This window comes from Pantherophis guttatus, chromosome 1 (genome assembly GCF_059756535.1).
Source record: "Pantherophis guttatus breed Tessera chromosome 1, ASM5975653v1, whole genome shotgun sequence".
Lineage (NCBI taxonomy): Eukaryota > Metazoa > Chordata > Lepidosauria > Squamata > Colubridae > Pantherophis > Pantherophis guttatus.
This window is the reverse complement of record NC_142063.1, coordinates 222,503,876-222,531,746: the sequence shown is the minus strand read 5'-3', so window position 1 is coordinate 222,531,746 and position 27,871 is coordinate 222,503,876. Positions and strand designations below refer to the sequence as shown.

The window sequence follows — 27,871 nt, the reverse complement described above, 5'->3', positions numbered from 1 at the left end:
AAGTAACCGTCTTAAGCACCTCCTCCTGGAGGCTCATCCCCCGCCCCCGGCTCCAATCTGCTGCGGCGGAGGCGGGAGCCGGCTCGGAATAAATCGGATCTGCGGCGGCTCCCGAAAGTTGAGCAGAAGCGCGAAGTAGAGGCGGCTCTTGCGGCTCCGTTCTAAGACTGGTCGGAAGCAGAGGCTGGGAAGGCTTGGGAAGGGACCCTCGAGGTGCTCTTCTGCTTGGAGAGGTATTTGATCCTATGGAGAAATCAAGCACTATGAATGGGCTTGAGAAGGATGATGGCTTGCTTGCGATCGCTAGCTGCGATCGCTTGCTACCCAGTTGCTTGATTTGATCGTGGGAAGTGTTTTGTTTGAGCGAAGGTAATTCTTTTTTTGGGGGGGGCGGTGAGAGGGAGCTGCAAAAAACAGAACTTAGCCGGGGGGCTTCATCCCTTTGGGCGTCCCAACAGGGCGGAGGGTTTCTGAATTAGGCTTTGCAATCCGAAGTGATCATGGGACGGATCTCTGTGTGTAAAAGTGAAGGGGGCGGAACACGGTACAGACACCAGAGTGCCTTCGCGACAATCGGCAGGAGTTTTGAAAACTTTTTTGCTTAGAGTCATCCTTTGGCTGATTTCTCCCCGTCTCCCACTTCTTTCTTAAGAATTCCCTGGGCACCGAATCGGTTCAAAAGAAGTGAAATTTCGTTTCTGAAAGAGAAGAGAGGAACTAGGCTGGGTTTTTAGTGGAAACACAGCACTGTATAATTGGTTTTATCAGTTTCCCCAAAGCAAGCACCGCCTGTGTTTTATAATATTCTTTTTTTTTAAATGAAGTGAGCGATGACCTTTGTTTGCAATGCTCAGTTTAGCATTCCATTTAGAACGGAATTTACCCTTCTGTTCCCTCTGACTGCCCACATAATTTCAGTTGAAGTTCGTAAAAGACCCTGAGATGCGTCAAGACTTTTTGTTCCTGTGTTCTCTCTCCTCGTAAAGAATACAGTAGTTAAGATCTTATCTGGAGCTTTGTAGATACCACACTGGCTATGCTCAGCCCTGCAGTCAAATTACCGTAGAGGTTACACACAGAATCATCTTTAGTTGCTCCCCATAAAACAGCTAATAGGGCTTCAAACAGTTCAATACTTTGGCCTTTCTAGTTTGGCATAAGAAGATATTTGCATATTTCTACAGCCTGGCAACCAATTCTAAAAATAAATGCAATTTCATGAGTTAGTTCTTTCCATTGCCCTCACTCTTGTCCATGAAGATGATAGGAGCAAAGCAAACATCGGCAGGCCAAGTGAGAGACTTCAGATCTCCTTTTCAGAACTTCCTTTCTGCTTGTGAATCCTCCTGCATCTGATCTTTAGCTTTCTTTTTTTTTAAAGCTTCAATAGCCACCCCTTCCACTCAGATGGGAATGGAAGTAGTTTGTCTCACAGAACCCTGGCACTCCTGTTTCCAATCTTAAAATAACCTTTTCCCCATCAAGAGAAAATTGTACTTTTAAAAATGAGTCATTTTTTTCCAGTGACTGGATCTTAAGAGGATTTTCTGAGGCTCCCCTGGACCTTAGTAGTGGCAGACCACTGATTACTGCCTTAAAGTTTCTGCTGCTTTGCCACCTCGTTGTCATAAGTATCACAATTGTAATACTTGTTCATTGTTCTTCAGAAATTATGTAACTGGATTGATTGATTGATTCAGAGCCTCCCATCTTACATATGTAACTCTGGGCAGCTGATACAATTGAAAACCAAAAAGGAATAAAGAATTATAACTCAATAATTAAAAACTATTAAGGAAAAAAATTAAAGCAATTCAAAATGTAATTTTCCAGAGCGGATAATCTGTATAATATCTAACAATACAACTAGCAAACTGGTGCCATAAAAACATTTTCCCCACCCTCAGGCCTGAAGACCAAATCATGCCTTAAAGAGTCTTTCAAAAGGCCAATAAGGTGGAGGCCTGCAGCAGAACAGGTTCTCCTCCTGGATCCTATCAGATGACATTCCTTTGTTAATGGGACCTGTAGAATGCCTTTCCTGCTAACCCTGATAGGAAGGGTAGATGTAATTGAGGAGAGATGGTTTCGCAGATAACCTGGCCCTATGCTAGGGGATTACCGGCTTCTTGAATTGAGCCTGGAAGCAAACTGGCAACCAGTGCAACTTGTAGAACAAAGGTGTTATCAGGCACTGATCAAGGAGTACATATAACTATCCCCTACTACTGCATTTTGCACCAGATTGTCGGGAGAGATTGGGTGAGCCAGGGGCAAGAGTCAAGCGGGTAATGAGTCTGAGAAGATGAATGTTAGATGTGAACAACAAGATTTTCCACACATGAAGAGTTTGATTAGCTATTTTATTGCTCATGCCTTTTACACAGAAATCTTCCCAGATTGGTAATTTGCATCTGGGTCAGACTAGATATGGTTCATTCAAGAGGGGGAAAGGGGGTCAGACTTTGCCCTCTTGTACCTACATAAGGATTCCAGACTAATTCCCTGCTTGACTTCTCCCCCTGGCTTGCCGGTCTCTCTCTGAGACAGTTATAGCTTGCAGATGTTCTTCAAGGGCAGCCCTATGAACAGCATGTTAGAGTAATCCATTCTGGAGAGGACCAAGGCATGAGTGACTCCGAATAGAAGTTCTCAATCCAGGAACAGGTGCAACTGTGCACAACCTGAAATTGTGCAAAGCCCTTCCTAGCAATGTTTGCCACTTGCTCTTCAGACAGGAGTTATGAATTCAGAAAGACCCACAGATTGTGCAGCAGATCTGTTTGGGACAGTACAAACCTATTCAGCGCCATGGACCCCAAACCCAAAGCCATTCAGTCTTGCCAGGATTGAGCTGAAGCTTATTGTTCCCCATCCAAATCCACACAGATACTAGGACAGGATATCAACAACATCCCTTAGTTTGCCAGGTTGGTGATGTACAACTGGGTATCATCGGCATACTCACCCAGTGGTTTTACGTAGAAGTTCAAGAGGAATGGAGAGAATACTGAGCTTCGCATCACCCCACAGAGTAGGGATCGAGGGACCTCTCATTCTGATCAACACTGACTGAAACTAGCCCTGAGAGAAAGAAGAGAACTAGCACAATACATTGCCTCTCACCCCCAACCCTGGTCCAGAAGGATACCATCATTTCAGCAATACTGAAAGCCATCAAGAAGTCAAGAAGAGCAAGGATGAATGCAGTATTCCCATTCTGCTCTCAATAGAGGTTATCCAAAAATACAACTAATGTCTTTTCAGTCTCTGAAAAGGAAAGGTTGGATACAGGATGAAAATTGTCCAGTATGGTGGGATCCAGTGATAGCTTCTTGAGGACACAATAAGGGTGGAGATGTATTTATGTTTTACCACCTTTACCTCTGCAAGGTAAGCCTTAATAGTGGCTTGGTCACATTTACCCCTTGTTGACTTCCAGAGGCACACTAGATGTCTCTTAGCTTATTTCATTACCTTCTGTAAACCACGGGGAATGGCAGGATCTGTGAGAAAGGAGAGGCCACATAGGCATGACCTGATCCACGTCCTCAGCTAGGTTATGCAGCACACCATCAGGAACAACCCCCTTACTACTTACCTTTACTACCAGTTCGTAATGGGTATCAATTATGATGTCCGGTTGGGTGGGTGAGGCCTCCTGCTGCTTTTACTACTGGTTTGCAAGAACCGGACAGAACCGGGAGCAACCCACCACTGCCCTGTTCCCTTTGGGACTTGTCAGGGTCTATCAGTTGTCAGGGCATATAAATAAAAAATGTCTAACTTCCCACTTGGGGAGGGCAGCACCAGAGAATCTCTTGATTTTTAGGGAGTAATCAAACCATAGATAGGAGCTATGGTTTGATCACTTTTGAGTAACATAAAGATAGGAGCTATCCCCCCAATTCTGGATCCATTGCAAGAAGAAGAAAACCAGTTCAAGTGTGCATCCAGCCCTTTAGAACAGGGATCTCCAAACTTGGCAACTTTAAGACCCGTGGGCTGAGGAATTCTGGGAGTTGAAGTCCTTAAGTCTTAAAGTTGCCAAGTTTGAAGACCCCTGCTGTAGAAAAGTAGATTAAAATCCTTTCCTTTTTTTTTCTTATACTTGTTTCAAAGGGAGTTTCTGCTTTTCCTGCAAAATCTGTAAGGAAAAAGAACTGGAGGAAGTATTTACCTGGCTTAGCTAGAAATTTACTAGAATTTCTAGCTAAGCTTTCCAAGTTAAGTTCATACATTTTTATGCATTCTCCCTTCCTTGTTATCTAGGTACGTCTCTGCCAAGCTTTGTAAATCAGTGGGCTGTTGTCATACCTTTCTTATCAGAGAGCTCTAGGGGAATGAATTTGCTTTCCAGTCATTCAGTCTAGATGGGGCTTTAGAAAATGGCGGGCGGGTTGTCTTTTTTGTGACATTTATGCTAGATTGATTAGATGATCAATCAAATTATCTGTAATAATTTGGTTATAATTTGAGATCGGCTGGCTGATGAACATTGCTGTGAGTTGCAGGAGAGGGAAATGTATTTTTCCCTTTCCTGAATCATTCCTATTCATTCCGGATTCGGAAAGACAGGGAATTTCAAGGACTTTCAGGAGGGCAGCCGTAATTCATCTGGACATATGCCAGTTCTCAACATCATGGTAATGGGTCAGGGTGGATAAAAATCAATGATTTTTTTAAAAAAATCAAAAAAATCAGATTTTTTTTATTTAAATCGGATTTTTTTGATTTTTATCGAATTTATTTTAATAAAATACTTTTGGGGTAAAAATCTATCGTAAGATAGTTTTCTATTTAAGATACATAAATAATTTAGTTTATTCAGCATGAAATGGAGCTTAGTTATGTAGCATGAGGCTGTATATTCTGCAACACTGGGACTATCGGTGAGTCAACAGTGGGTCAAAGGAGTAGCAGAGATGACAGTTGCTCTTTAAAAATTATGATTTAAATCGAGTTGATTTAAATCAAGCCTTTTTACTAATGATTTAAATCATGATTTAAATTGTGATTTAAATCAACTCGATTTAAATCAAATCCACTCTGTAATGGGTTGAGTCTCCGACTTGAACACATGCAAAAAGCCTCGGTTTGCATTGCTTAAGTATTACAACACATTTGAAGAACATACATTTCACCCACTAAAAACCAGAGGTTCAGATTCCTATGCTCAGTTTAGAAAAGGCTACTAAAAAGTAGGTGTTTGACCGTGTGGAGATTTAATCAAGTCTTGCAAAAGATCGCTTTGAGATGGGTCAGCCCTAAATCCAGATCAGAACAATTATAGTTGGGTTAAATGAAGTTCACACAGAATATTATGTCATATGTTGACCCAGAGGCCTGGATCAAGTGAGAAGTAAATTACTTGGACATTACTTCTGAATTAGCAGTTGATTTATTGAGACCCAATTCTGGGTTAGCACAATGTTGCATTAACTGCTGTTTTCTACCAGGTTTCTCTGAATATGGAAATATGTAAACTGTTTTGTATGCTAGCATTGTGGTTATGTTAGTAAGAGTGTACTTATTGAACTGCCCTGCATTCTGTTAATGTAAATGAAGCGGGCTCTGATAGATGACCACTGGATAACTTTCTATTCACTCTATTCTAAAAAGCAATGCACCCGGTTGGAAAAAGTACAAACTCAGCCAAAATCCTTTTGGTTCCTCTAGGAGGCCTCTAAGTTGTCAGAAGAAAGGAACATTCTAATGACATACAGCTTAAAGGTTGGTTAGGTCAAGGGGATCCACATGAGTTAAAAGTTGTCTATCATCAGAAGATGATTTGAGTCTATGCTTCAGTAATCTACAAAAAGAATTATAATTGTTGGCAAAGAATAAAATGAAACAGTAATTAGGAAGTGTCAATTAAAAATGGCAAATGTATATGATCACATAAACTGCTGAGTTAACAGAATCCTTTGTCTAGAAGGGTATAAAACCATTGTACCTAATTTCTGTCTTTGTTCAACGCTTCATGTACAGAGCTTTGAACCTATTGCGCAATATACAAATTGTCTCTCATTAACCCAAAAGTTGTGTTGGTCTTATTAAATCCACAACACTGTCAAACCACAGATTTTCCTGTACTGGGAGCTATGGGACTGGGACTTATGCCTCCTGCATAAACAAATCAAAGATTATGTTAAGTGGTATCAGTATATCTTTTTTTTTTTTTTTTTAAATTTGATTTATATGCCGCCCTTCTCCGGAGACTCAGGGCGGCTTACAGTGCGCTAAGCAATATCTATTAATAAAACTATATTTCAGACGTGTGTCTGATGAAATATCTTGACCTGATCAATTAGCTTTACTCTGCCCTGCCTTTCCTGTGTTCATGCAACAGAATGGTCTCTTCATTACTTTTTGTTCTTTGTTTTGTGCCCTCCTCAGGCCCCCATCCCAGGAGATTAAGAAACGATGGCCGAGAAACCTAAATTGTATTATTTTAATGGACGAGGCCGAATGGAACAGATACGGTGGTTGTTAGCAGCTGCTGGCGTAGAGGTCTGTGTTTCCTTATTTATAGACGCAGAAGGCTGTTGGAATATTTTTGCCAATTTTTTTTTCTCCGAAAAAAAACTTTCTGAGCAATTTGGCGAACTGGTTGTTGAAGAAATCATTAGGGTAGAGAACTGGTTGTTAAATTATTTGAATCCCACCACTGGATGGAGGTAACATCGTGGGGATGCGACAGGGGGAAAAATGGTGTTACAAGGGCATGTCTGTGCCATGGAGAAAGATCAAAAGTCATGATTTGAAGTTCTAATCTTGGGGGATGGATGGCAAAGCCTTCAAAATTGCTCAAAATTTAAGCCAAGATTTCTCACACTAGAGAGCTTTGTTGTAGAGAGTGAGAGGGTAGCTACAACATTTCCAAGCTTTGGGGTGGGAGCTGAGAACATGTATTGGCTACACTTGCAATATCACTGCTGAAAAGCAGTTGCTCATTACCAAAATGGTAGCCAAGGCAACATATATATATATATATATATGTTTACACACACACACACACACACACACACACATATATATATATATATATATGACACAATGTCCTGATTGTCTTTTTTCTCTCTTTACCAATATGTGCCCAAGTAACCAGCATAGTTAATGATTCTAACTATGTTTCTGCCGGATCCCAAAGCTTTCCCTTCATTTTCTCTCGTAGTCCTGTATGAGTGGCTTTTAAAGCTCAAGTGATATTTTCTGTCCTCAGTTTGTTGAAATTTCAAGTTTATACCTAAAGTGTTAGAAATATTTTGTAAAGTCCCCAATACAAGTAATGCTCTACTTACGACATAATTGAGCCAAAAATTTTATGTACAGTAGCTAAGCGAGACAGTTGTTAAGTGAGTTTTGCCCCATTTTATGACCTTTCTTACCACAGTTGTTAAGGGAATCACTTAAGTGGTTAAGTGAGTAACATGGCTGTTAAGTGAATCTGGCTTCTCCAATGACATTGCTTGTCAGAAGGTTGCAAAAGGGGATCGCATGACTCCGTACACTGCAACCGTCATAAACATGAGTCACTTGCCAAGCACCTGAATTTTAATCATGTGACCATGGGAATGCTGCAATGGTCATAAGTGTGAAAAACGGTCATAGGTCACTTTTTAAAGTGCCGTTGTAACGTCGAATGGTCACTAAATGAACTGTTGTAAGTCGAGGACTACCTGTACATTAGGATTTTCCTGAAGGTTTATGAGCTATACAAAAGACTTGAGAGTGGAGTGAAATGGGCCATGATATGTGCAGTCTTTCTTCTATTATTCAGTAATGCGTTTAACAGTGGCAATTTTGAGGATCGTGTAAGAGGCTGAAAAGTAGGATATGCATTTTGAACTCCACAGTACATGATTTACAAAATTAATCACGCACAATTGCATCTTTTTGTCTTGTAATGCGTGTACTTTATTACTGTAGCTTTTTCTAGCTAATTGTGTGGATCTGACTTGCATAATCCAAAAAGTGAATATCAGAACTCTTGGTTGTACTGCAGAGGAAAGAGTCAGATTTCAAGGCACTTGAATTACCGTATTTTTCGGAGTATAAGACGCACCGGACTATAAGACGCACCTACCTTTTTTGGTGAGGAAAACAAGAAAAAGAAATCTGCCTCCCAGCAATTTTGCCTCATTTCAGCAAACAGCCTGCTTTACTTTCATGTTCATTTTCAGCATAGTTTGATTAGCACAAGGGGAAAAAAAAAATCGGCTCCAGCAATTTACCTCATAGCAGCAAGCAGCAGAGGCCGCGCAAAACAGCTGAGATCAAAACAGCTGAGAGTCAGGAGGCCGATCCAATCAACTTGTGCTAATTAGGCTGTCTTAAAGCTGAAATGAGCTGTTTCTTCTTGCTGTTTGCTGCAAGGTGGTAACTGCTGGGAGGCAGAGGCCAAAGGGTTACAGTGGGTGGCCAGTGGGTGGGCAGGGCTACATTCAGTGTATAAGACGCACCTAAATTTTCACCCCCTTTTAGGGGGAAAAAGGTGTGTTTTATATTCCGAAAAATATGGTACTACATGAAACTTTGTTTTTTTTTTAAAAAAAAATTCTATTAGCTAGTCTTGCCTAATTTCAAGTATAATTCAGATAAAAATTGGCTTGCACAAACCCGGCTTACTAAAAGTTACTTTTTTCAAATATACAATACTCAGTATAAATATACAAGCTTCCCTAAGAGATAATTCAGTTCTGTTCTGAGGTATTTGATATTCAGATACGGTTATTTGTAGGCAAAAGTTCAGTGATTCTTCTCAGTGGATTGCTGAGTTGAGTGGATTGCTATGTGGATTGCTACTGTATGAACTGAGTTCTAGAATTCTGAAAACAATTCCCTTTGCATCTTTTTTTCTGTCTTTTTAGTTTGAAGAGGAATTTTTGGAGACCCGAGAACAATATGAGAAGCTGCTTCAAGGTTATTTGTGATGAAACTGCAAATATTTGGTTGTACCAATGGCACTAAATTTCTACTTGGATGCAAACAAACAGATGTTGTAATTCTTGAGTGATGGAGTAGAGCTACAATATGGCCTTGTTCCTGAAGAACAATGCATAATAAAAAATGGTTACCTTTTTACTCAGGCAAAATCCATCATGACCCAGTGCTGGGTCGGGTTGGGAAGCTGTTGGGAAGGTTGGGAAGCTGTGACTGCCTAAGGTTGGGAAGCTGTGACTGCCTAAGCCAAGGATTGTCCAACCTTTTTAGACCGCAAAACCTGTTAATTTAAAAAAAAATTCCCAATGTCCCTGATTAAGGGGAAAAACGCTGGTGATGGGAAATTTGCTCCATTTGAGTGAACTTTTTGGGGGCTTTACTCTCTCACAGAACCCCTTCAAGTTTTGGTGCAACACAGGGTATATCCATGGATCATGGCCTGATAAACCCTGTTCTCAACATTACTAATGTATGAATCCCATCAGCATGGAAAAATTGTAGTTATTCTAAATATAAAACCTTGCAAATTCTTAACATCTGTTGATGGAAGCTTCAGATAGTACCATCATAAATCTAAGAAATATAGATTTGATATGGATTTTCAAGGGCAGGGATCCTGTGTCCTTCCAGATGTTGAGTTACACTACACTACATCTTTGAGTAAGGGTGTCCTGCCGGCCGCCTTGAAAGAGGCGGTGGTGAGGCCCCTCCTCAAGAAGCCCTCTCTGGATCTGGCTGTTTTGGCTAACTATCGTCCAGTCTCCAACCTTCGTTTTATTGTGAAGGTTGTTGAGAGTGTGGTGGCGTGGCAGCTTCCCCAATACCTGGATGAAGCTGTCTATTTAGACCCGCTCCAGTCCGGTTTCAGGCCTGGGTACAGCACGGAAACGGCATTGGTCATGTTGGTGCATGATCTCTGGAGGGCTTATTCCTCTATCCTGGTCCTGTTAGATCTCTCAGCGGCTTTTGATACCATCGACCATGGTATCATGTTGTGCCAGTTGGAGGGATTCGGGGTGGGGGGGCACCGTTTTGCGGTGGTTCTCCTATCTCTCCAACCGGTCGCAATCTGTGTTGACGGGGGCAGTGGTCGACCCCGAGGTGCCTTGTTTGTGGGGTGCCACAAGGGTCGGTCCTCTCGCCCCTCCTGTTCAACATTTATGTGAAGCCGCTGGGTGGGATCATCCGTGGTTTTGGGGTGGAGTTCCATCAGTACGCTGATGACACTCAGCTGTACATCTCCACCCCAGACCATCCCAACGATGCCTTGGAAGTGATGTCCCAGTGCCTGGAGGCTGTGTGGGTCTGGATGGGGAAAAACAGGCTTCGACTCAACCCTTCCAAGACCGAGTGGCTGTGGCTGCCGGAGTCCCAGTATAGCCAGCTGGTGCCATCGCTGGTTATTGGGGGTGAATCATTGGCCCCCACGGAAAGGGCCCGCAATTTGGGTGTCCTCTTGGACGCACGTCTGTCTTTAGAAGAGCATACGACGGCCGTGGCCAGGGGGCTTTCTATCAGGTTCACCTGATATGCCAGTTGCGCCCCTTTCTAGATCGGGACTCCTTACGCACGGTCACTCAAGCACTCGTCACTTCCTGTCTTGACTATTGTAATGCTCTCTACATGGGGCTCCCTTTGGGGTGCACCCGGAGGCTCCAACTGGTGCAAAATGCGGTTGCGCAGGGGATTATGGGAGCGACGGGGCGCTCCCACATGACACCTCTCCTGTGCAAGCTGCATTGGCTTCCGGTGGACTTCCGGGTGCACTTCAAGGTGTTGGTGACCACCTTTAAAGCGCTCCATGGCTTAGGGCCGGGGTACTTACAGGACCGCCTTCTGCCACCAATTGCCTCCCACCGGCCGGTTCGCTCCCACAGAGAGGGCCTCCTCAGGGTGCCGTCAGCCAGACAATGTCGGCTGGCAATCCCCAGGGGGAGAGCCTTCTCTGTGGTGGCACCTACCCTCTGGAACCGTCTACCCCCAGAGATACGAGTGATCCCAGACCTCCGGACTTTTCGTTGGGCCCTAAAAACTTACTTTTTTCAGTTAGCCGGGCTGGCCTAATTCCATGTTGGTTTTAAAGTTTGATACTGATTTTTAGTTGAAATGTTTTAAATTATGGGCCAAATTTCATTTAATTGTTTTTAAAATTATTTTAACTTTTGTGTACAAATGTTTTTATTTTGGCTGTTCACCGCACTGAGTCCGAAAGGAGAAGGGTGGTATACAAATCTAATAAAAGATACACCCTGGCCAGTGGTGAAAAATGCTGGGAGCTGTAGCTCAACATCTGGAAGGGCATAGGATCCCTGCCCTTGAAAATGTACATTATCCTACATTTGTTGGGAGAAAAGGATCGATTTCTGCAGGTCGAATCTATGTTTCTTAGATTTATGAAGGTACTATCTGAAGCCTCCATCAACTGATGTTAAGAATCTGCAAGATTTCGGGGACTTCTGGTGGCACCTCAGGCGCCGAGGATGCTCTTTTCTTGAGCGCCAGCCCCGAGATCTTGTAAAGCTGCTAGAACAGCGCAAATCAGCTGTCTAGGAGCTTGAAAACTTTCTCCCCAGGAAAAGGGGAGGAAGAGAGCAGGCGGGCATAGGTAGAGCTCCCCAAGGAGCCCCAGGAACAATTCTGGGGCTTGAAGGGTGAGAACTCCCTGGAAGCCCAACAGAGCTCCGGATCCGGAACGTTTCTGCTTCAAGCAGAAGAAGACGCCGCGACCACCCCTGCAAACAACACTTGAATAAACATCATTCGGAAGCAGGCTGAGCAAACTCAGGAGAGATGAGATCTGCAAGTACTGAACTTTAACTCCAAATATGTATTACTTCCTTCTGACTTATTAAGGGGAGAAAGTGAAACCAAGATGGCGATTGTGCTTTAATGGGGCGTGAAAACGAAAGTTAAAAAGGAAAGTTTCTTTTAGTGTTGGCAGCCCCTGTTCAAAATTAGAGATTTGTGTTTTTTAAAAAAAGGAGAAGATTAGAGATTACAGCAGTGATCCTTAAAAAAAGGATTGATATTATTTAAAGACTGATTTCTGGATTTGGTGGATCGACTGTTCTGGCAGCTGACTAAATTTAAATTGGAAGCTAAAAATGGCTTCAAAACAAATTAAGGCTATTGTCCCCAAAAGTGCTGGGACTTCGCCAGCTCAAAGGTCCAGATTGCAATCTCTCTCTGTTCCAACAGAACCAACAATATTAACATTTTAAATGATGCAGGAAGCCCTCAAAACACAAGCCTTTGTTACAGAAAAAAAAATTGCTTCAATGTTTCAGGAGCAAACTCGAGAAGTAGCTGAAGAAATAGCTCAGATCAACGAGACTATTCAAAAATGAAACCAAGAAATTAGAGAAGATATTATTATGGCAGTACAAGGATTGGCAGGACACGTTGAAGCAATAGATGAAAAAGTGGAAGAAATTAAGCAGTCTAATGAGAACTTGGAAAATAAAATGGGGGAGGTCCAGGACAAGATGGAAAGAGCAGAGGCGGATGTGATAATGATACTATATAGAGACATGGAATTTGCTCTGAGAATAAGAGGCCTCAAGGAAAATAAGCAAGAGAATTTGAGAGAGATCTTTTGAGAAGCATTTGCACAGATAATGGAAGATCAAAAAGCAAATTTTGAATGGCAAATTGACAAAATTTATCGTGTCAATTCATGGGTGGCCAGACAGAAACATCTACCAAGAGACATTGTAGTTTATGTTACAACAAGGAGATTACACAATGAAAACCTAGAAGTCACTTTTAAAAACAAACTTCAAGTGCAGGGGCAGGAGGTTTTAACACTGAAAGAAATTCCCCCCAAAATGTTGAGAGCCAGAAAGGATTATGCCTTTCTGGTGGAAGAACTGAGATACCATCAGATACAGTATAGATGGGAAGTTCCAGCCGGCTTAGTGGTGAATTATTCAGGAGAAAGATACCGTCTCAATTCAGTGTGGAAGGCAAGAGATTTCTATACCAATGTATTAAAGGCTGGATGCCCTCAGCCCCAGGAAGCTAGAAGGAAGACAGAAATAGAGGGGGCAAGAAAGGGGGAGAAAGAAGAATTGTTGGCACAGGCCCAAAAGGGTGATTTGTTTATTCAAGAAGAATTAATACAATTTTCGACTACTGTTCAAGCTTTGGAGATAGAAGAATCTAAGGATCAAAGACAGACTCGAGCGGCAGCCAAGTGTCAAGAAGAATTAAGAGTGCAGCAACTTCAAATGATTCAAGATACTACAAAAACAGAAGGAGTAGGAGGAGCAAAGCCAAAAAGTAAAATGCATGGAGATTTCCAGTAGATGCTCCAAGTGCTTCAAAGAGCCAAGAATGGCAACTAGATTTTTTGACTTGGAATGTTAATGGCCTAAATTCACCACAAAAGAGGAGAAAATATTTCATTATTTGAAACAGTTTAAAAATGATGTAATCTGTTTACAAGAGACTCATATTAGAAGTAAAGATCAAAAATATTTAATAAATGCAAGGTTAGGTATACATTTTGTTGCATCTGCTCCTGAGAAGAAGAATGGTATAGTTATATACCTAAAAAAAGACTTAATTGCCAAATTAATTGAATCAGCTGATCAAGGAAGATTTATAGCAATTGAACTTTTAATAAAAGGAGAAAAAATACTTTTAATTGGAGTCTACGCACCGAACCAACAATAGGAAAATTTTTATAAGCTTTTACATTCCAAGTTATTACAATGGGATTATAAATCATGTATTTTATTGGGTGATTGGAATGGAGTTTTGGACACTAAAAAAGATAAGGGGCTCTTGCAGAACATTTCAACGCGTGCCAGATTGCCAAAATCGTTTTTTGAAATGATGGAGGATATGGAACTGAGAGATATGTGGCGAGAGAGAAACCCCGAAGAATAAGACTTTACCTTTTTTTCTGATAGACATCAATCTTTCTCAAGGATTGATTTTATATTAATTACAAATCATTTCTTTTCCAGAGTGAAGAAGATGAAGATTTGTCCAAGAGTTTTAACGTATCATAGTCCAGTCTGGATGGAATTAGAGTCTGGAAGGGGATCTAAGAGGTCTTGGAGGTTAAATGAAAATCTGTTTAGATATGAGGACAATGTAAAAGAATGTAAAAAATTTATGAAATAATTTTTTAATTATAAATATGCATAAGGGAATCTATGGAAATGGTTTGGGATGCAAGCAAAGCATATATGAGAGGCATTTTGATATATTTGAATAATAAATATAGACGCAAACAGGAAAAAAAAGGAAGGATTTAGAAGAGGAAATCAGAAAAAAAGAACAAGCTTTGATATTGAATCCAGCAGATAAGAAAATAAAAGAAGCAATTAATTTATTGCGCGGGCAATTTAATATGTTAATGGCAGATCAGGTCGCAACTAATTTGCAATATGCTAAACATAATACTTTTTGTAATGCTAATAAACCAGGGAGGTGGTTAGCATATTTGTTAAGGAAAAAACAAAAGTCACGGACCATAGAGAAAATAGAATATAAAGGTAAAGAGGTTTATCAGCAAAATATGATTAAAAAAAGCATTTTTAGAATTTTATACGAGGTTGTATGCTGGTGATAAAATTCAAGGTACAGATATAGATAGATACCTACAGAAAGAGTATAATTACAAAAGAGCAAAGGGAGGGTTTAAATCAACCAATAACAACTGAGATTATGTCTGCAATTAAGCAGTTGAAAGTGGGTAAAGCTCCTGGGACAGATGGCTTGACAGCTGCTTATTATAAACATTTGCAGTTAGAAATGGTGGGACCACTTAAAGAATTATTTACTAATATACAATCTGGAGGAGATGTACCCCCATCTTGGAGGACAGCTTATATTTCTGGGGGGAAATTGTTGTAATGATTGTTAAAACTTTTTAAATAAAAAAAAAAGAATCTGCAAGATTTTATATTTAGAATAGCTACAACTCTTATTTGCTGATGGATGTTCTTGCAGTAACTGAACGTGGTGTTGCCCTTATTTTGGAATGCAATTCTGGCTCAATGGCTTAATTTGACTTACTCGTTTAAAAAAAAAACCACCATTTATAATAGAATATTAACTCTTCATTTTAATTATCTGTAGTGCCTGTGTCTCTATGTATTGTTTCTTTGTCTTTTAAATATCTCTGGTTTTAATTCTGGTTTTATGTTTTATTGTAATCCAGGGAGAGAATTGTAATACAGATGGAACACTGTGTTGTATTCTTTCTAGCCTTGAATGCTACACTCACTGCCTTATTTGGACAACTTTAACTGAATATTACTATGTGTTTATTTTTCAAAACACTGTTTGCAGTTCTAGTTGGATGACCAGTATGACACAGAACATATGTTTTATTATTATGCTAAGGTTATTCTAATAAGAAATTTAATGAGACTGTAAGAGAACATAAGCATCTGCTGCATGCATTTCCACATTTTTAAATTGCAAACAGAATGGGGGAGAAACTCTGCTTGAAAAATGAAGGAATAGATAGCCCATTTCAGAAAATATCTGGGAACACATGGAAATATACAGGTGCATTTTTGTCCTGTAACTTTTTAAATAGGGCCCTTATTCTCTTGGCACGTACTTAAATCAGCTGTGTTAAAATCCCAAATATGAGTAGACAGCTGTAAAGTTTAATGACACTCTCTTTTTGTTTAAACAGAAATCTGGGAACTGGGAAGGGGGATTCATGCAGTACGTTGAATAATGATATTATTATTATTATTATTTTTTTATTGAAAAAGTTTTACAATTACATTTTCTCCCCAATTTCCCCCCCGACCCTCCCTGACCTCCCTAACCCTCCCTAACCCTCCCCTCCCCCCCAGACTTCCTCAGAATATAATCCAAATCAAAATCCCCTTTTTATAAAACTTGAACCCATCCACCCCCTGTAAATTTTTCACATCTTCACAAAATTCTATTATTCTATCCCTATATAGTACTTTCAGTTAAAGTACTGAATATACTAAAGTATATTTCCTAGTTTGATATTTATTCTGCACATAATCTATCCACTTTTCCCACTCCCATACATAAGTCTCTTGTGAGCGATCTTTTAAATATGCTGAAATCTTCGCCATCTCTGCAAAACTGGCCAAATAATGATATTATTTGTTGTGTGAAATACGTTGTGGCTTGTAAATCATGTTTTATGCCTTAGCATATTGAAAATCATGTTTTATGCCTTAGCATATTGGATGAAACCATCCTTATTGCTTTATTGAGCATAATGAGATCTTGATATATTGTGCAGATCTAATAATAGAACAGCAAATCGGTTGAATGAACCATTTCTTTATATCAGTATTCTAGTAATAGGCCGGAACAAACATAAAATGACCTTGGCTTCTCTTGGCTTCTGTTGTAAAGTAAATATGTGCTTTGTAGGCAGAATGTTTTGACATTTGCTATGTTTTTCTTCTTTCCAAAGATGGCTTCTTCATGTTTCAGCAAACACCCATGGTGGAAATTGACGGGATGAAGCTGGTACAGACACGGGCCGTCCTCCGTTATATTGCCACGAAGTACAACTTGTATGGGATGAATATGAAGGAGAGAGCATTGTAATGTCACCACTGTATCTAGCTAACTTGAAATTTCAGCTGGAGTCCTGTCTAGTGTGCCTGCCTTTTGATTCAGTCACATAAGAGTATCCTTCTCACTGAAATAAATTGTGGCCCACTCCTCAAAATACTACATGGGCTAGTCCACCATGTTAAACCATAAGGCTTGTTTAGCAACACATGCTAGTTTTGCTTGCAGGCCCATGCATCTAACCAACAACCTGTGATTTTGCCAGCCAGGCTCTATCATGTTTGTTTGTGTGGTTCTCCCGATTCCTTCCGGGAATCTGGATGGAAGCATAGCATGTATGACAGTTATTGGTGGAGCCATTGGGCAGAGCTATGCATGTCTGTCACTAAACAAACTTTGTGGCTTAACACAATGTACAGGTGCAGCTTCTCATATTGGCATGCAAGTGCCTTGGTAGAAGAGCCTTGGTAGTACAATGGTCTAAGGTACCCTGTTATTAAACTGGTTATTAAGACCAGCTGCCTGCAATTACTGCAGGTTCGAATCTCGCCAAGGCTCAAGGTTGACTCAGCCTTCCATCCTTTCTAAGGTAGGTAAATTGAGGACCCAGTTGTGGGAGCAATAAGCTGACTTTGAATAAATATACAAAAAGGATGAAGGCTATTGCTGAGCACATCGTAAGCTGCCCTGAGTCTCCGGAGAAGGGCGGCATATAAATCAAATTTAAAAAATAAAATAAAATAAAATAAAAAAAGTAACTCAACCATTGGGCTAGGATTATGCTTCAGAATACTTCTTTGCTCAAACCAAAAGAAAATTTACCAAGGCTGGTCCTTGAAAAGCAACTTTCCTTGTGTGTGTCTATAGTTATTTGAATTAGAGAAACTGAAGTGGTATGAATTTCTCCCAGTGCTATGCATAGCTACTATAGCCATCCGCTATGCATTTGCCACTGGTCACCTGGAATCCAAGGAAGGATAAATGTCTAGCAGCTGCAAACCAAGTTTAACTCCTTGATTAGATATTACTTATGATCAGTAAAGCTATCTGGTTAAATACATTTCCTGAAAAAAATGTTCATATATAGCCATTTAAAAAGCTAAAATTTGGAGATATTCAATTTTTTAAAAACTAGAGTACACCTATTTTAGGATTTTACTGCAGTCATTATGTGTTCTTTTCTTCAGCATGATGGCCAATTGGTGATTTTGCTTAGAGGGCATTCTGAAAAAAAGGACTCAAGAATTGGAAGTCATCCACACTTGATAGATTGTAAAATAAGCGCTCAGACTGATGCAGGATGTTCTGTCTTCTTAGGATTGACATGTATGTGGAAGGAACAATGGACCTGAGTCTCCATATTTTGTCCTTCCCTTTCTTGACACCGGAGGATCAAGAGCGCCAACTTGTTATTATTAAAGAAAAATCAACAAAAAGATATTTTCCGGTTTATGAAAAGGTAAGTGTTACTAAACAAATGTTTTTGGTTCAAGGATCACCCACCATAGCTTCCAGATCAGTGGTGGGTTCCTCCCGGTTCGGCCTGGTTCCCGCAAGCCGGTAGCGGTGACGATATGACATCACCAAACCGGTTCTGCCCCCCCGCCCCCGCGTTATTCTTACCTTTTATTTGGCCCCACTCCCAATCTATTGCTGCTTCCTGAGTCCCAGCTGATGGCTAAGGGAAAAAAACTGTTTAAACTCTTGCCCTGGGGTTTCAAAGGGCCGCCCTACAGCTGATCAGTGTTAAAAGAAAACAAATGAGTAGACCGGTGTCTGCAAAAATAAATGGGTAGACCCAGTGGTGGGATTCTAGTTCGGTAGAACCGGTTGTTAAGTAGTTAAGCCAGTGGTTCCCAAAGTGGGCAGTACCATGCCTTAGGGGGGCGGTAAGAGGCAAGGCGGTTGGCAGGGGGGCGCTAGAGGCAAAAGGGGGCGACGGGGGCGCTAAGTAGCAAAGAGGGTGGCCCCCACCCTTTGGCCTGTGCCTCACAGCAGTTACATCCTTGCAAGCAAACAGCAAGAAAAAACAACTCCTTTCAGCTTCAGCATAGGTTAATTAGCCCGTTGATTAGATCTGCCTCCCAACTCTCAGTTGATTTGCTCTCAGCTGTTTTGTGCAGGGCTCAGCTGCTTGCTGCAAAGAGCTAAATTGCTGGAGCAGATTTTTTTTCTCCTTATGCAAATCAAGCTGAAAACAAAACTGAAAGTAAAGCAGCGTTGGCTGTTACATTGGAAAATTAGGCAGAGGCAGATTTTTTTTCTTTTTCCTCACCAAAAAAGGTAGGTGCAAACAATGGGAAATTTAGGGCAAAAGAGGAGAGTTCAAGATTTTAAAACACAAAAGAAAAAAAGCTCTATTTAACTAGGAAATTGTAATAATTGAGATACTATTAATTGTATATTGTGTTGAAAGCAGAAATGGTTAAGTTGTGGTTTGGAGGAATATAGGGAGGAAATTATTTGGTTTATTATTATTGGAAAATACAATTAATTGATTTGTAAGAAATTGGATTGCATGGAAATAATTGGAATATTCATATTGATTAATATACAAAAAAGATAGTTATATAACTTGTTAGGTTCAGCTTGTAGCTTACTCCTAACTTGTTGGTCAGGCAATATATCTGTTTCTTTAAGAAGCAACTGAGCCACGTAATCAGGGTTTGCTGAACCCTGTAATTAGGCTACAGTGCATAAATAAGCAGCGCAGAGAAGCGTTCTTTCTTCCTGATTGTTCCTGTTGCTTCCTGTGTCTTTCTGCTGATTGATGTTAGACTGAATTGTTATATGGTACTATATACCGAGAGTTACTAAAGTCTGTTTGCTTTGGTAAGGGAAGATACCCTAACATAACTAATTGATTTATATTAAAATGTTGAATTTGTATTAAACAACTGTAATATTACATAATTAACCAATGTGAGGATGGATATAAAAATAGATGACAATAGGAAGGGGTATAATATAGAATAGAAGGGAAAAATTGAATGGTTAAGATTAGAGATGAAGATGAAGGGTAATATTGGTTTTTTAAAAAAATAGATGAGGAATAAATATCAAGAGCCTTGATAGTACAGGGGTTTAGTGCACCCTGTAATTAACACAGCTGCCTGCAATTTCTGCTGGTTCGAATCTCTCCAAGGCTCAAGGTTGACTCAGCCTTCCATCCTTTCTAAGGTAGGTGAAATGAGGACCCAGTTTGTGGGGGCAATAAGCTGACTTTGTATAAAACATACAAAAGAATGAAGGCTATTGCTTAACGCATTGTAAGCCGCCCTGAGTCTCCGGAGAAGGGCGGCATATAAATCAAATTAAAAAAAATAAAATTAAAAAAAAATGGCAAAAAGGAAATATAGAAATTGTAAATTTAATTGAAATGACTAAACACTGTTTAAATTTGTGAATTGGCCAAATACTCTGTTCAAAGAAAATACATTGTATGTTTGTATGTGTGTTTCTAATTATTGCTATTTATTCATATTTGTTCTCTTTTATTCTTTAAAGTTTAACAATTCATTCTTTATCTTAATATCTTTATATTTGTTTGGGGTTGCCTTTCTTCCCTTTCATCTTTTTTATTGTACAGCAATCTTTCTCCTCAAACCTACCACCTCTCTCTTTTCTTTCCTTCTTACTTTCTCTTCCCCCCTCTTCTCCCTCCCTACTTCCACTTCCTTTCTCCTTCTCCTCCTCTCTTCCCTTCTCTCTTACCCTCACTCCTACTCTAATTTCCCTTCCCTTCCTTCCTCCCTTCTCTTCCTTCCCTCTTTTCTCCTTCTTCATCCCTCTCTATTGCTGTATCCTTTTGTGCATATGGATTACTCAGAGGGCTGAAAAAGTTATTTTTGAGTGGTCCTTGCACTTTTGACCAGTCCTCAAACTTACGACTGTCCTCACATTTTACGTTTTTCGCCCTATCTTGTCACCATGGTGAAGAGAAGCAGTTGTGAAATGAGTGACACGGTTGTTAAGAATGCTACAATGGGCATAAATGATGGCCAGTCATAAGTGCGAGGACCGGTCAAAAGTGCGAAGACCTGTCAGAAATCACTTTTTTCAGCCCTCTGGGTAGTCCTTTTGTGCATATGGACTACTCAGAGGGCTGAAAAAATTATTTTTGATTGGTCCTCGCACTTTTGACCAGTCCTCGAACTTACAACTGTCCTCACATTTTACGTTTTTTGCCCTATCTTGTCACCATGGTGAAGAGAAGAAGTTGTGAAATGAATGACATGGTTGTTAAGAATGCTGCACGGGCATAAATGTGAGGATGGTCATAAGTGTGAGGACCAGTCAAAAGTGCGAGGACCTGTCAGAAATGACTTTTTTCAGCCTTCTGAGTAGTCCCTATGCACATAGCCATGGCCCCCCGGTCACATGACCAGCTAGCCACGCCCACCCAGTCACATGACCTCCAAGCCACGCCCACAAAATAAACCACACCCACAGAACCGGTAGTAAAAAAATTTAGAACCCACCCGTTCCAGATATTTTACAGGTGGACTGAAACTCCAACAATCTCTTGCCTGGGTGGAAGTGTTGGAAGGATAAAACATCAAGTTCCTCACCTTTGCTTTACAGCAGGGATATGTAGTAGCATTTTTTATCTGTGTGAAGCCTGGACTTGTCTTGAGAGGTGTGCTGAGTCCTGCACTCAGAAAAGATGTATATCCTAGAATAGAATAGAACAGAATAGAATAGAATAGAATAGAATAGAATAGAATAGAATAGAATAGAATAGAATAGAATAGAACGTAGAATATAGAACAGACCTTGGAGGTCTGTTCTATATTTTAGTCCAACCCCCTGCTTAGGCAGGAAACTATACCATTTCAGACAAATTGTTATCCAATCTCTTCTTAAAAACTTTCAGTGTTGGAGTATTTACAACTTCTGAAGGCAAGTTGTTCCACTGGTTAATTGTTCTAATTGTCAAGAAATTTCTCCTTAGTTCTAAGTTGCTTCTCTCCTTGATTAGTTTCCACCCATTGCTTCTTGTCCTACCCTTAGGTGCTTTGGAGAATAGCTTGACTCCCACTTCTTTGTGGCAGCCCCTGAGATATTGGAACACTGTTTTTTTTTGTTTTTTTGTTTTTTTTTGAGAAAACTTTATTGAGTTTTTTAAAAAAAACATAAATATGTTAACATTTTCAATTTACATCAGATGTGCAGTGTTTTAACTATATACAGAAATAATATTCTGGTGATAATTTCGAATTACTTTTTACCATTATTTAACACACCTTTTGGTCTTACTTTCATTTTATCATGCATCCACTTATACCACCTTTCCCACTCAATATAATAATCTGACTTCTCATCATTGTTTAATTCATGAGTTAATTTGATCATCTCTGCGCACTCCAGTATTTTCCTAATTATAAGCTCTTCTGGTGGTTGGGTTTTCTCTTTCCAATACTGTGCGTATGCCAGTCTGGAGGCTGTAATTATATGGAATATAATATGAATCTTTTCCTTTCTGTATGGCTTCTTTACTATTCCCAGGAGAAATATCTCTGGTGTTAATTCAATATCTTCGCCAATTATTTCGTATAACCATCTCCTAATCTTACTCCAATATCCTTTCGCTTCCGGGCATGTCCACCACATGTGAAAGAAGGTGCCTTGACCGTGGCCACATTTCCAACAATTGGGGTGTATATTAGGGTATATCTTTGCTAGTCTGGCCGGGGCTAGATACCATCTATGGAGCATTTTGTAATGGTTTTCCTTGTATGTCGCCTCTCTGGTCAATTTAAGGTTCCTATTCCATGCCTCCTCCCATTCCCCAAAATTTACGTCTCGTCCAATATTTTTCTCCCATGCATTTATTTGATTCTTTGTTATATCCTCGGACTTATCGTCATCTAATAAATAATTATATAGTTTAGCCAAAGTCTTTTTACCTGTTCCCATCAGGACTTTATCCAGTCCATTTGGTCCAAATTCTAAGCCGAATTGTTCTTTATCTTTCTGGTATCTAGATTTTATTTGTAAGTAGGTCCACCAATCTAAAGTTATTCCTTGCTCTCTTAAAGTATCATTTGATTTAAGATTCCCTCCTTCGTCTAAGATATCTTTGTACCTGCCCATTTTCTTCATTCCCCATCTATTAGAGTAGATCAGGGCCTCCATCGTTGAGAGCCAACTTGGGACTTTTTTGTAATATCTTTGCCTAATCGGGGTCCATGTTTGTATCAATGAGCCTCTAATTTTATGTCTATGGAAATATGTCTTCCTTTTCTTCTCTACCTCCCAAATGTGGGCATGCCACCCTTTTTGTAAATCGTGGCCTTCTAGGGTTAAAATCCTCTCGTTTTCCAGGGTGATCCAATCTCTTATCCAAACTAGCTTAGCTGCCCTGTAATATGTTTCCCAATTGAGGAGCCCAAATCCACCTATATCTCTTTTGCCCCTTAAAATTTTAATAGAAAACCTCGGTTTCTTCCCCTCCCATATAAATTCTCTGATAATTTTATCTAATTCTGAGAAAAACTTTTTATCTAAATTCACTGGTATGTTTTGGAATAAAAATAATATTTTGGGGAGAATACTCATCTTAATAGCGGCTATCTTGCCCAAAAGTGACAATCTTATTTTCTTCCATCTGTCAAGGTCTTGTTTCATTTTTCTAATTAAGGGGGTATAGTTGTCCTCTTTTAAGGTCGAACATCTTGATGTAATCCAAATTCCTAGGTATTTAATTTTTTTGGCAACCTGTAGTCCTAATATTTCTTCTATCTCATTTTTCTGACTCTCGGTTGTATTCTTAGTCAGTACTTTGGTTTTAGTTTTGTTCAGTATAAAGCCTGCCACCTCTCCGTATTTGCCCAATTCCTCTAACATTTTTGGTCCCGATTCTATGGGGTCCTCAAGAATTAAGGCTACATCGTCTGCGAATGCTTGCATCTTGTAAATCTCCTTCCTAATCTTCAGACCTTTTATTTCCTCATTGATTCTAATTTTCTGTAAAAGACTTCTAGGGCCAAAATAAACAATAGTGGAGATAGGGGGCAGCCTTGCCTTACCCTCTTGCTAATTTGAAATGTTTTGGCCCTATCTCCATTCACCAAAATACTCGCCTTTTGATTGTCATAGATAGATTTGATCATCATTTCAAAATTTGTTCCAAATTTCATTATCTCAATTTGTTTGGTCATAAATTTCCAATTTAAATTGTCGAATGCCTTTTGGGCATCAACAAAGATTAAGGCCATCTATTTTTCGGGGTGTTCTTCATAGTGTCTAGCACAATTCTCAAATTGTCTCTAATTTGCCTCCCCGGGAGGAATCCGTTCTGATCCTTATATATCCAATTATTTAGTATCTTTTTCATTCTTTCTGCCATTATGCCCATGAATATTTTATAATCCGTGTTTAAGAGCGAAATTGGTCTATAATTCTGAATTTGTTTTAGGTTGGCACCTTCTTTCGGCACAAGTGTAACATGCGCTTCCTTCCACGACTCTGGGATTTTATAGCCTATCAATGCATCGTTAAAAATTTCTACCAATTTTGGTTGTAGTATTTCTTCTAATTTTTTATATATTTCCCCTGGGAATCCATCAGGACCTGGCGCTTTATTGTTTTTCAGTTTGGAGAGGGCTGTTTTTAGTTCTTCAATTGTAATCTTCCTATTAAGCATTTCTCTCTCTTCTTCTGTTATTCTTCTGATATTGGAACACTGTTATCATGGCTCCGTTAGTCCTTCTTTTCATTAAACTAGACATACCCAATTCCAGCAACCGTTCTTTATATGTTTTAGCCTCCAGTCCCCTAATCATCTTTGTTGCTCTTCTTTGCACTCTTTCTAGACTCTCAACATCTTTTTTTTTTATTGTGGTGACCAAAACTGGATGCAGTATTCAAAGTGTGGCCTTATCAAGGCATTATAAAGTGGTATTAACACTTCACGTGATCTTGATTCTGTCCCTCTGTTTATGCAGCCTAGAACTTTGTTGGCTTTTTTGGCAGCTGATGCATGCTGCTGGCATTTAAATGGTTGTCCACTAAGACTCCCATGTTCCCTCTCACAGTTACTACTATTGAGCAAGGCACCACATATACTGTGTTTCCCCGAAACGAAGACCTCTCCAGATAATAAGCCAAATCGGGCTTTTGAGCACATGCGCTAAAATAAGCCCTCCCCGAAAATAAGGCCTTTGAAGCGCCTGTCAGCCAGTCCCTATTTCCTCAGGGGGGGAGGAAAGGAGGGGGGAACATGCCCCATGCGCCCCACACGCACCTGCCATCCATGCGGAATGGCCTCACGGAGGCCGCTCCCACAAACCCTAGCAAACCCAGCATGGCTGGGTCGACGGTATGGTGCAGAGTCCTGGGAAGCATGGTTAGAAGCACGTGCATGGCCGCAGTGGTGAACAGCTAATGAGCAGCTGTGTTGCGCTGCTGCTGGAAGTCCCGTTGCTGCTGCTCCCTCCGTCATTGCCTGTCAGTGCTGCTCGCGGCCAGACTCAGCCAGGAAAGCGCCCTACTGACGAGGGCTGACTGGTGTTGTCCTAATGTGTCCTGCCAATGCCTTGTTGCAATCCTGGAATATGCTGAAGGCTCAGAATGTGGTGTTTTTGCGAATGGCTTGAAAAACATGAGGGCAGATTTTCCTGCCGCTTATCTGTTCTCAGTCTATGCTGAGCTTCAGCACAGGGTGAGAGGCAGGAAAATCCCCCTCCCCATTTTCAAGCCGTTCACAAAAACGCCCCATTCCAAGCTTTCAGCATATTCCAGGATTGCAACATTGAAGGGCAGGCAACGGCGATGGGACATCTGGTCACAGCGCCGTAGCTGGGCTGACGGCATGGTGCAGAGTCCTCGGAAGTATGTGCACGGTTGCAGGGATGAACAGCTGACGAGCGGCTATATTGTGCTGCTGCTGGAAGTCCTGTCGCCGCTGTTGCCTCCCTTTTCTTTGCACTGACTGCGCACCTTGTTGCCTGCCGGTGCCGCTCGCATCCAAATCCAGCCAGGAGAGCGGCCTGCTGATGAGCGGCTGGACGGCGCTGTCCTGACATGTCCTGCCCCTGCCGCCTTGCTCATCATTGGACTCACCAGCTCCGATGCAGCTCTGTGCCCCCCCCACCAGGTATGGCAAGTTCGCTCCTGCATCTCAAAAAAAAAAAAAAGACCTCCCCCAAAATAAGGCCAAGCGCTTATTTTGGGGGTCAAAAGAAAATAAGACCTGTCTTATTTTCAGGGAAACATGGTACTGTACCTGTGCATTTTGCTTTTCTTGCCTAAATGTAGAAACTTATTTTTTTCACCATTGAGTTTCATTGTTAGATAGCACCCAATGTTCAAGTCTGTCAAGATCCTTCTATATCTTAAGCCTATCTTCTGGAGTGTTGGCTATTCCTGCTAGCTTGGTATCATCTGCAAATTTGATGAGTTCCCCATCAATCCCCTTGTACAAATAATTGATGAATATGTTGAAGAGTACTAAAACAGAGCCTTGGGGTACCCCACTGCATGCTTCCTTCCATGTAGATGCAGTTTCATTGAGGATTACACGTTGAGTTCGGTTGGTCAGCCAGTTACGAATCCATCTGGTGGTGATGCTGTCTAATCCACATTCTTATCAAATAGTAGATTAAGGTCTACTTTATCAAATGTCTTACTGAAGTCCAAGTAAATTACATCCACAGCATTCCTCTGGTCCACTAGTTTTGTCACTTTATCAAAGAATGCAGTAAGATTTGTCTGGTATGATCTGTTTTTGACAAACCCATGTTGGTTTTTGGTTATTACTTTGTGTGCTTCTAGGTGTTCGCTGCTTCATTAAATTATGGAGGGGTATATAAGTCTTAAGTGCTATTGCTATAATGACAAGGAGAGAAATATGACTATGGTGTGCCTTCTGAGTAATATATGACAATGAAAACACCATTTCGATACTTTTGTTTTGCAAAACAAGGGTCATTCATTTCTTACTTTACTCATAGAAGATCTCTCCACTGGAATCTTGGAGATCACTGAGTGGCTGCTGTTAGATTTGGTCTATTTGTCTTGCCCTTCTAGGTGCTGAAGGATCATGGACAAGATTTCCTTGTTGGCAATCGGTTTAGCTTGGCAGACATTCACCTCTTTGAAACTATTTTAATGGTAGAGGAAAAACTCCCCACCATCCTGAATGAATTTCCTCAATTGCAGGTATGAGAAAATAAATAAAGTCTTAGTATTCCTTTAAATTTAAAACCTATGCCATGAGCTTTGAACAGGGTTTTATCAAATGGATTAAACATGGTTGGTATTACATGTGTATATTGAGACTTGTGTCATAATTGTAGCTTTTTAATTGTTTAATGCTAAAGTCCAGTTGATGAAAGTGTTTTCATCCTCCCTGCTAGGCTTTTAAAACAAGGATCAGTCACATTCCCACAATTAAGAAGTTTCTGGAACCAGGAAGCCAGAGGAAACCTATCCCTGATGGTAAATACGTGGAGACAGTGAAAAATGTTCTCCAGATGTATCAACAGCTGAAGCCAAATCCTTGAGATTCTATCAAGTTATTCTGATGATTTCACAGTTACAGAAATTAGTAATACGCGCAAGACAAAAACCATGCTTTCACATTGGAGATACACAGTTTGCAAGAGTATCGCACAACCTTTGCAAAGTGGATTATAGACTGTGAAAATAGCTTCTTCTGTAGATGATAGTGACAGTTGTAGCAAAGAAAGAGGATCATGATTGTAAAGGGATTTGATATAAGCATTATGACTGATTAAGATCAACATTCACTAAGAGAATCATATTTTTAAGAAGCGGTGTTTTAATTCTAGATTATCTGTAATCTCTATTATTTATTTATTTTGGCAACTCAATAGCATCCCTGAAATTATACTATTGAGATTTAGTAAACTATCTCCAAAACAGGAATTCACACATTTTGGTAGAAAACAAAATGTGGATCAGTCAAAAAAGTTAATTCTCCTAATAAATAAAGCATGCAATCCTTTTGAAGAAACTCTGTCCCACCATTCAGCATAATATCAAAAGCATAGTTACCCAGACCACTGCAGTCTTCATCATCACCATCAACATTTTAATGTTTTTTTGGTAAAATGTGATCTATCAAAAGTTGCCTGCTGTTTTAAAGGGTATTGTGAATCATTGCATTGTATGAAATAATATTTTTACTAGTCCAATAAAATAAAGCTTAGCAAGAAACGGGGAAAAAAACATTTTCTATCTAACATTGTATTTTATTAACAAAGGTTTTTTGGTTGTTCAAACCTTCTTCTTTTTCCTTTCCCCAGTCTGTTTGTTCTTTCAAACCATAGTGTGTTCCTTGATTTTGATTCAAAGTGGTTTGCAAATTCAGCCATTTTGACATATACAATGAATAATGATTTAGCACAGTGTTAAATATCAT

At 40.2% G+C, this 27,871-nt stretch overlaps 1 protein-coding gene across 1 annotated transcript; it reads left to right on the top strand.

Annotated features, from left to right (window-relative positions):
* Nucleotides 1-15: 15 nt before the first annotated feature.
* On the top strand, nt 16-27,678 carry LOC117676911 (glutathione S-transferase 3-like). Its single transcript, XM_034436731.3, has 7 exons — nt 16-233; nt 6,400-6,513; nt 8,874-8,925; nt 16,379-16,511; nt 17,800-17,941; nt 26,515-26,646; nt 26,844-27,678. Exons 2-7 carry the CDS (start codon nt 6,427-6,429, stop codon nt 26,988-26,990), a joined length of 693 nt encoding a protein of 230 aa, XP_034292622.2. The 5' UTR covers nt 16-233; nt 6,400-6,426; the 3' UTR covers nt 26,991-27,678.
* Nucleotides 27,679-27,871: the final 193 nt, after the last annotated feature.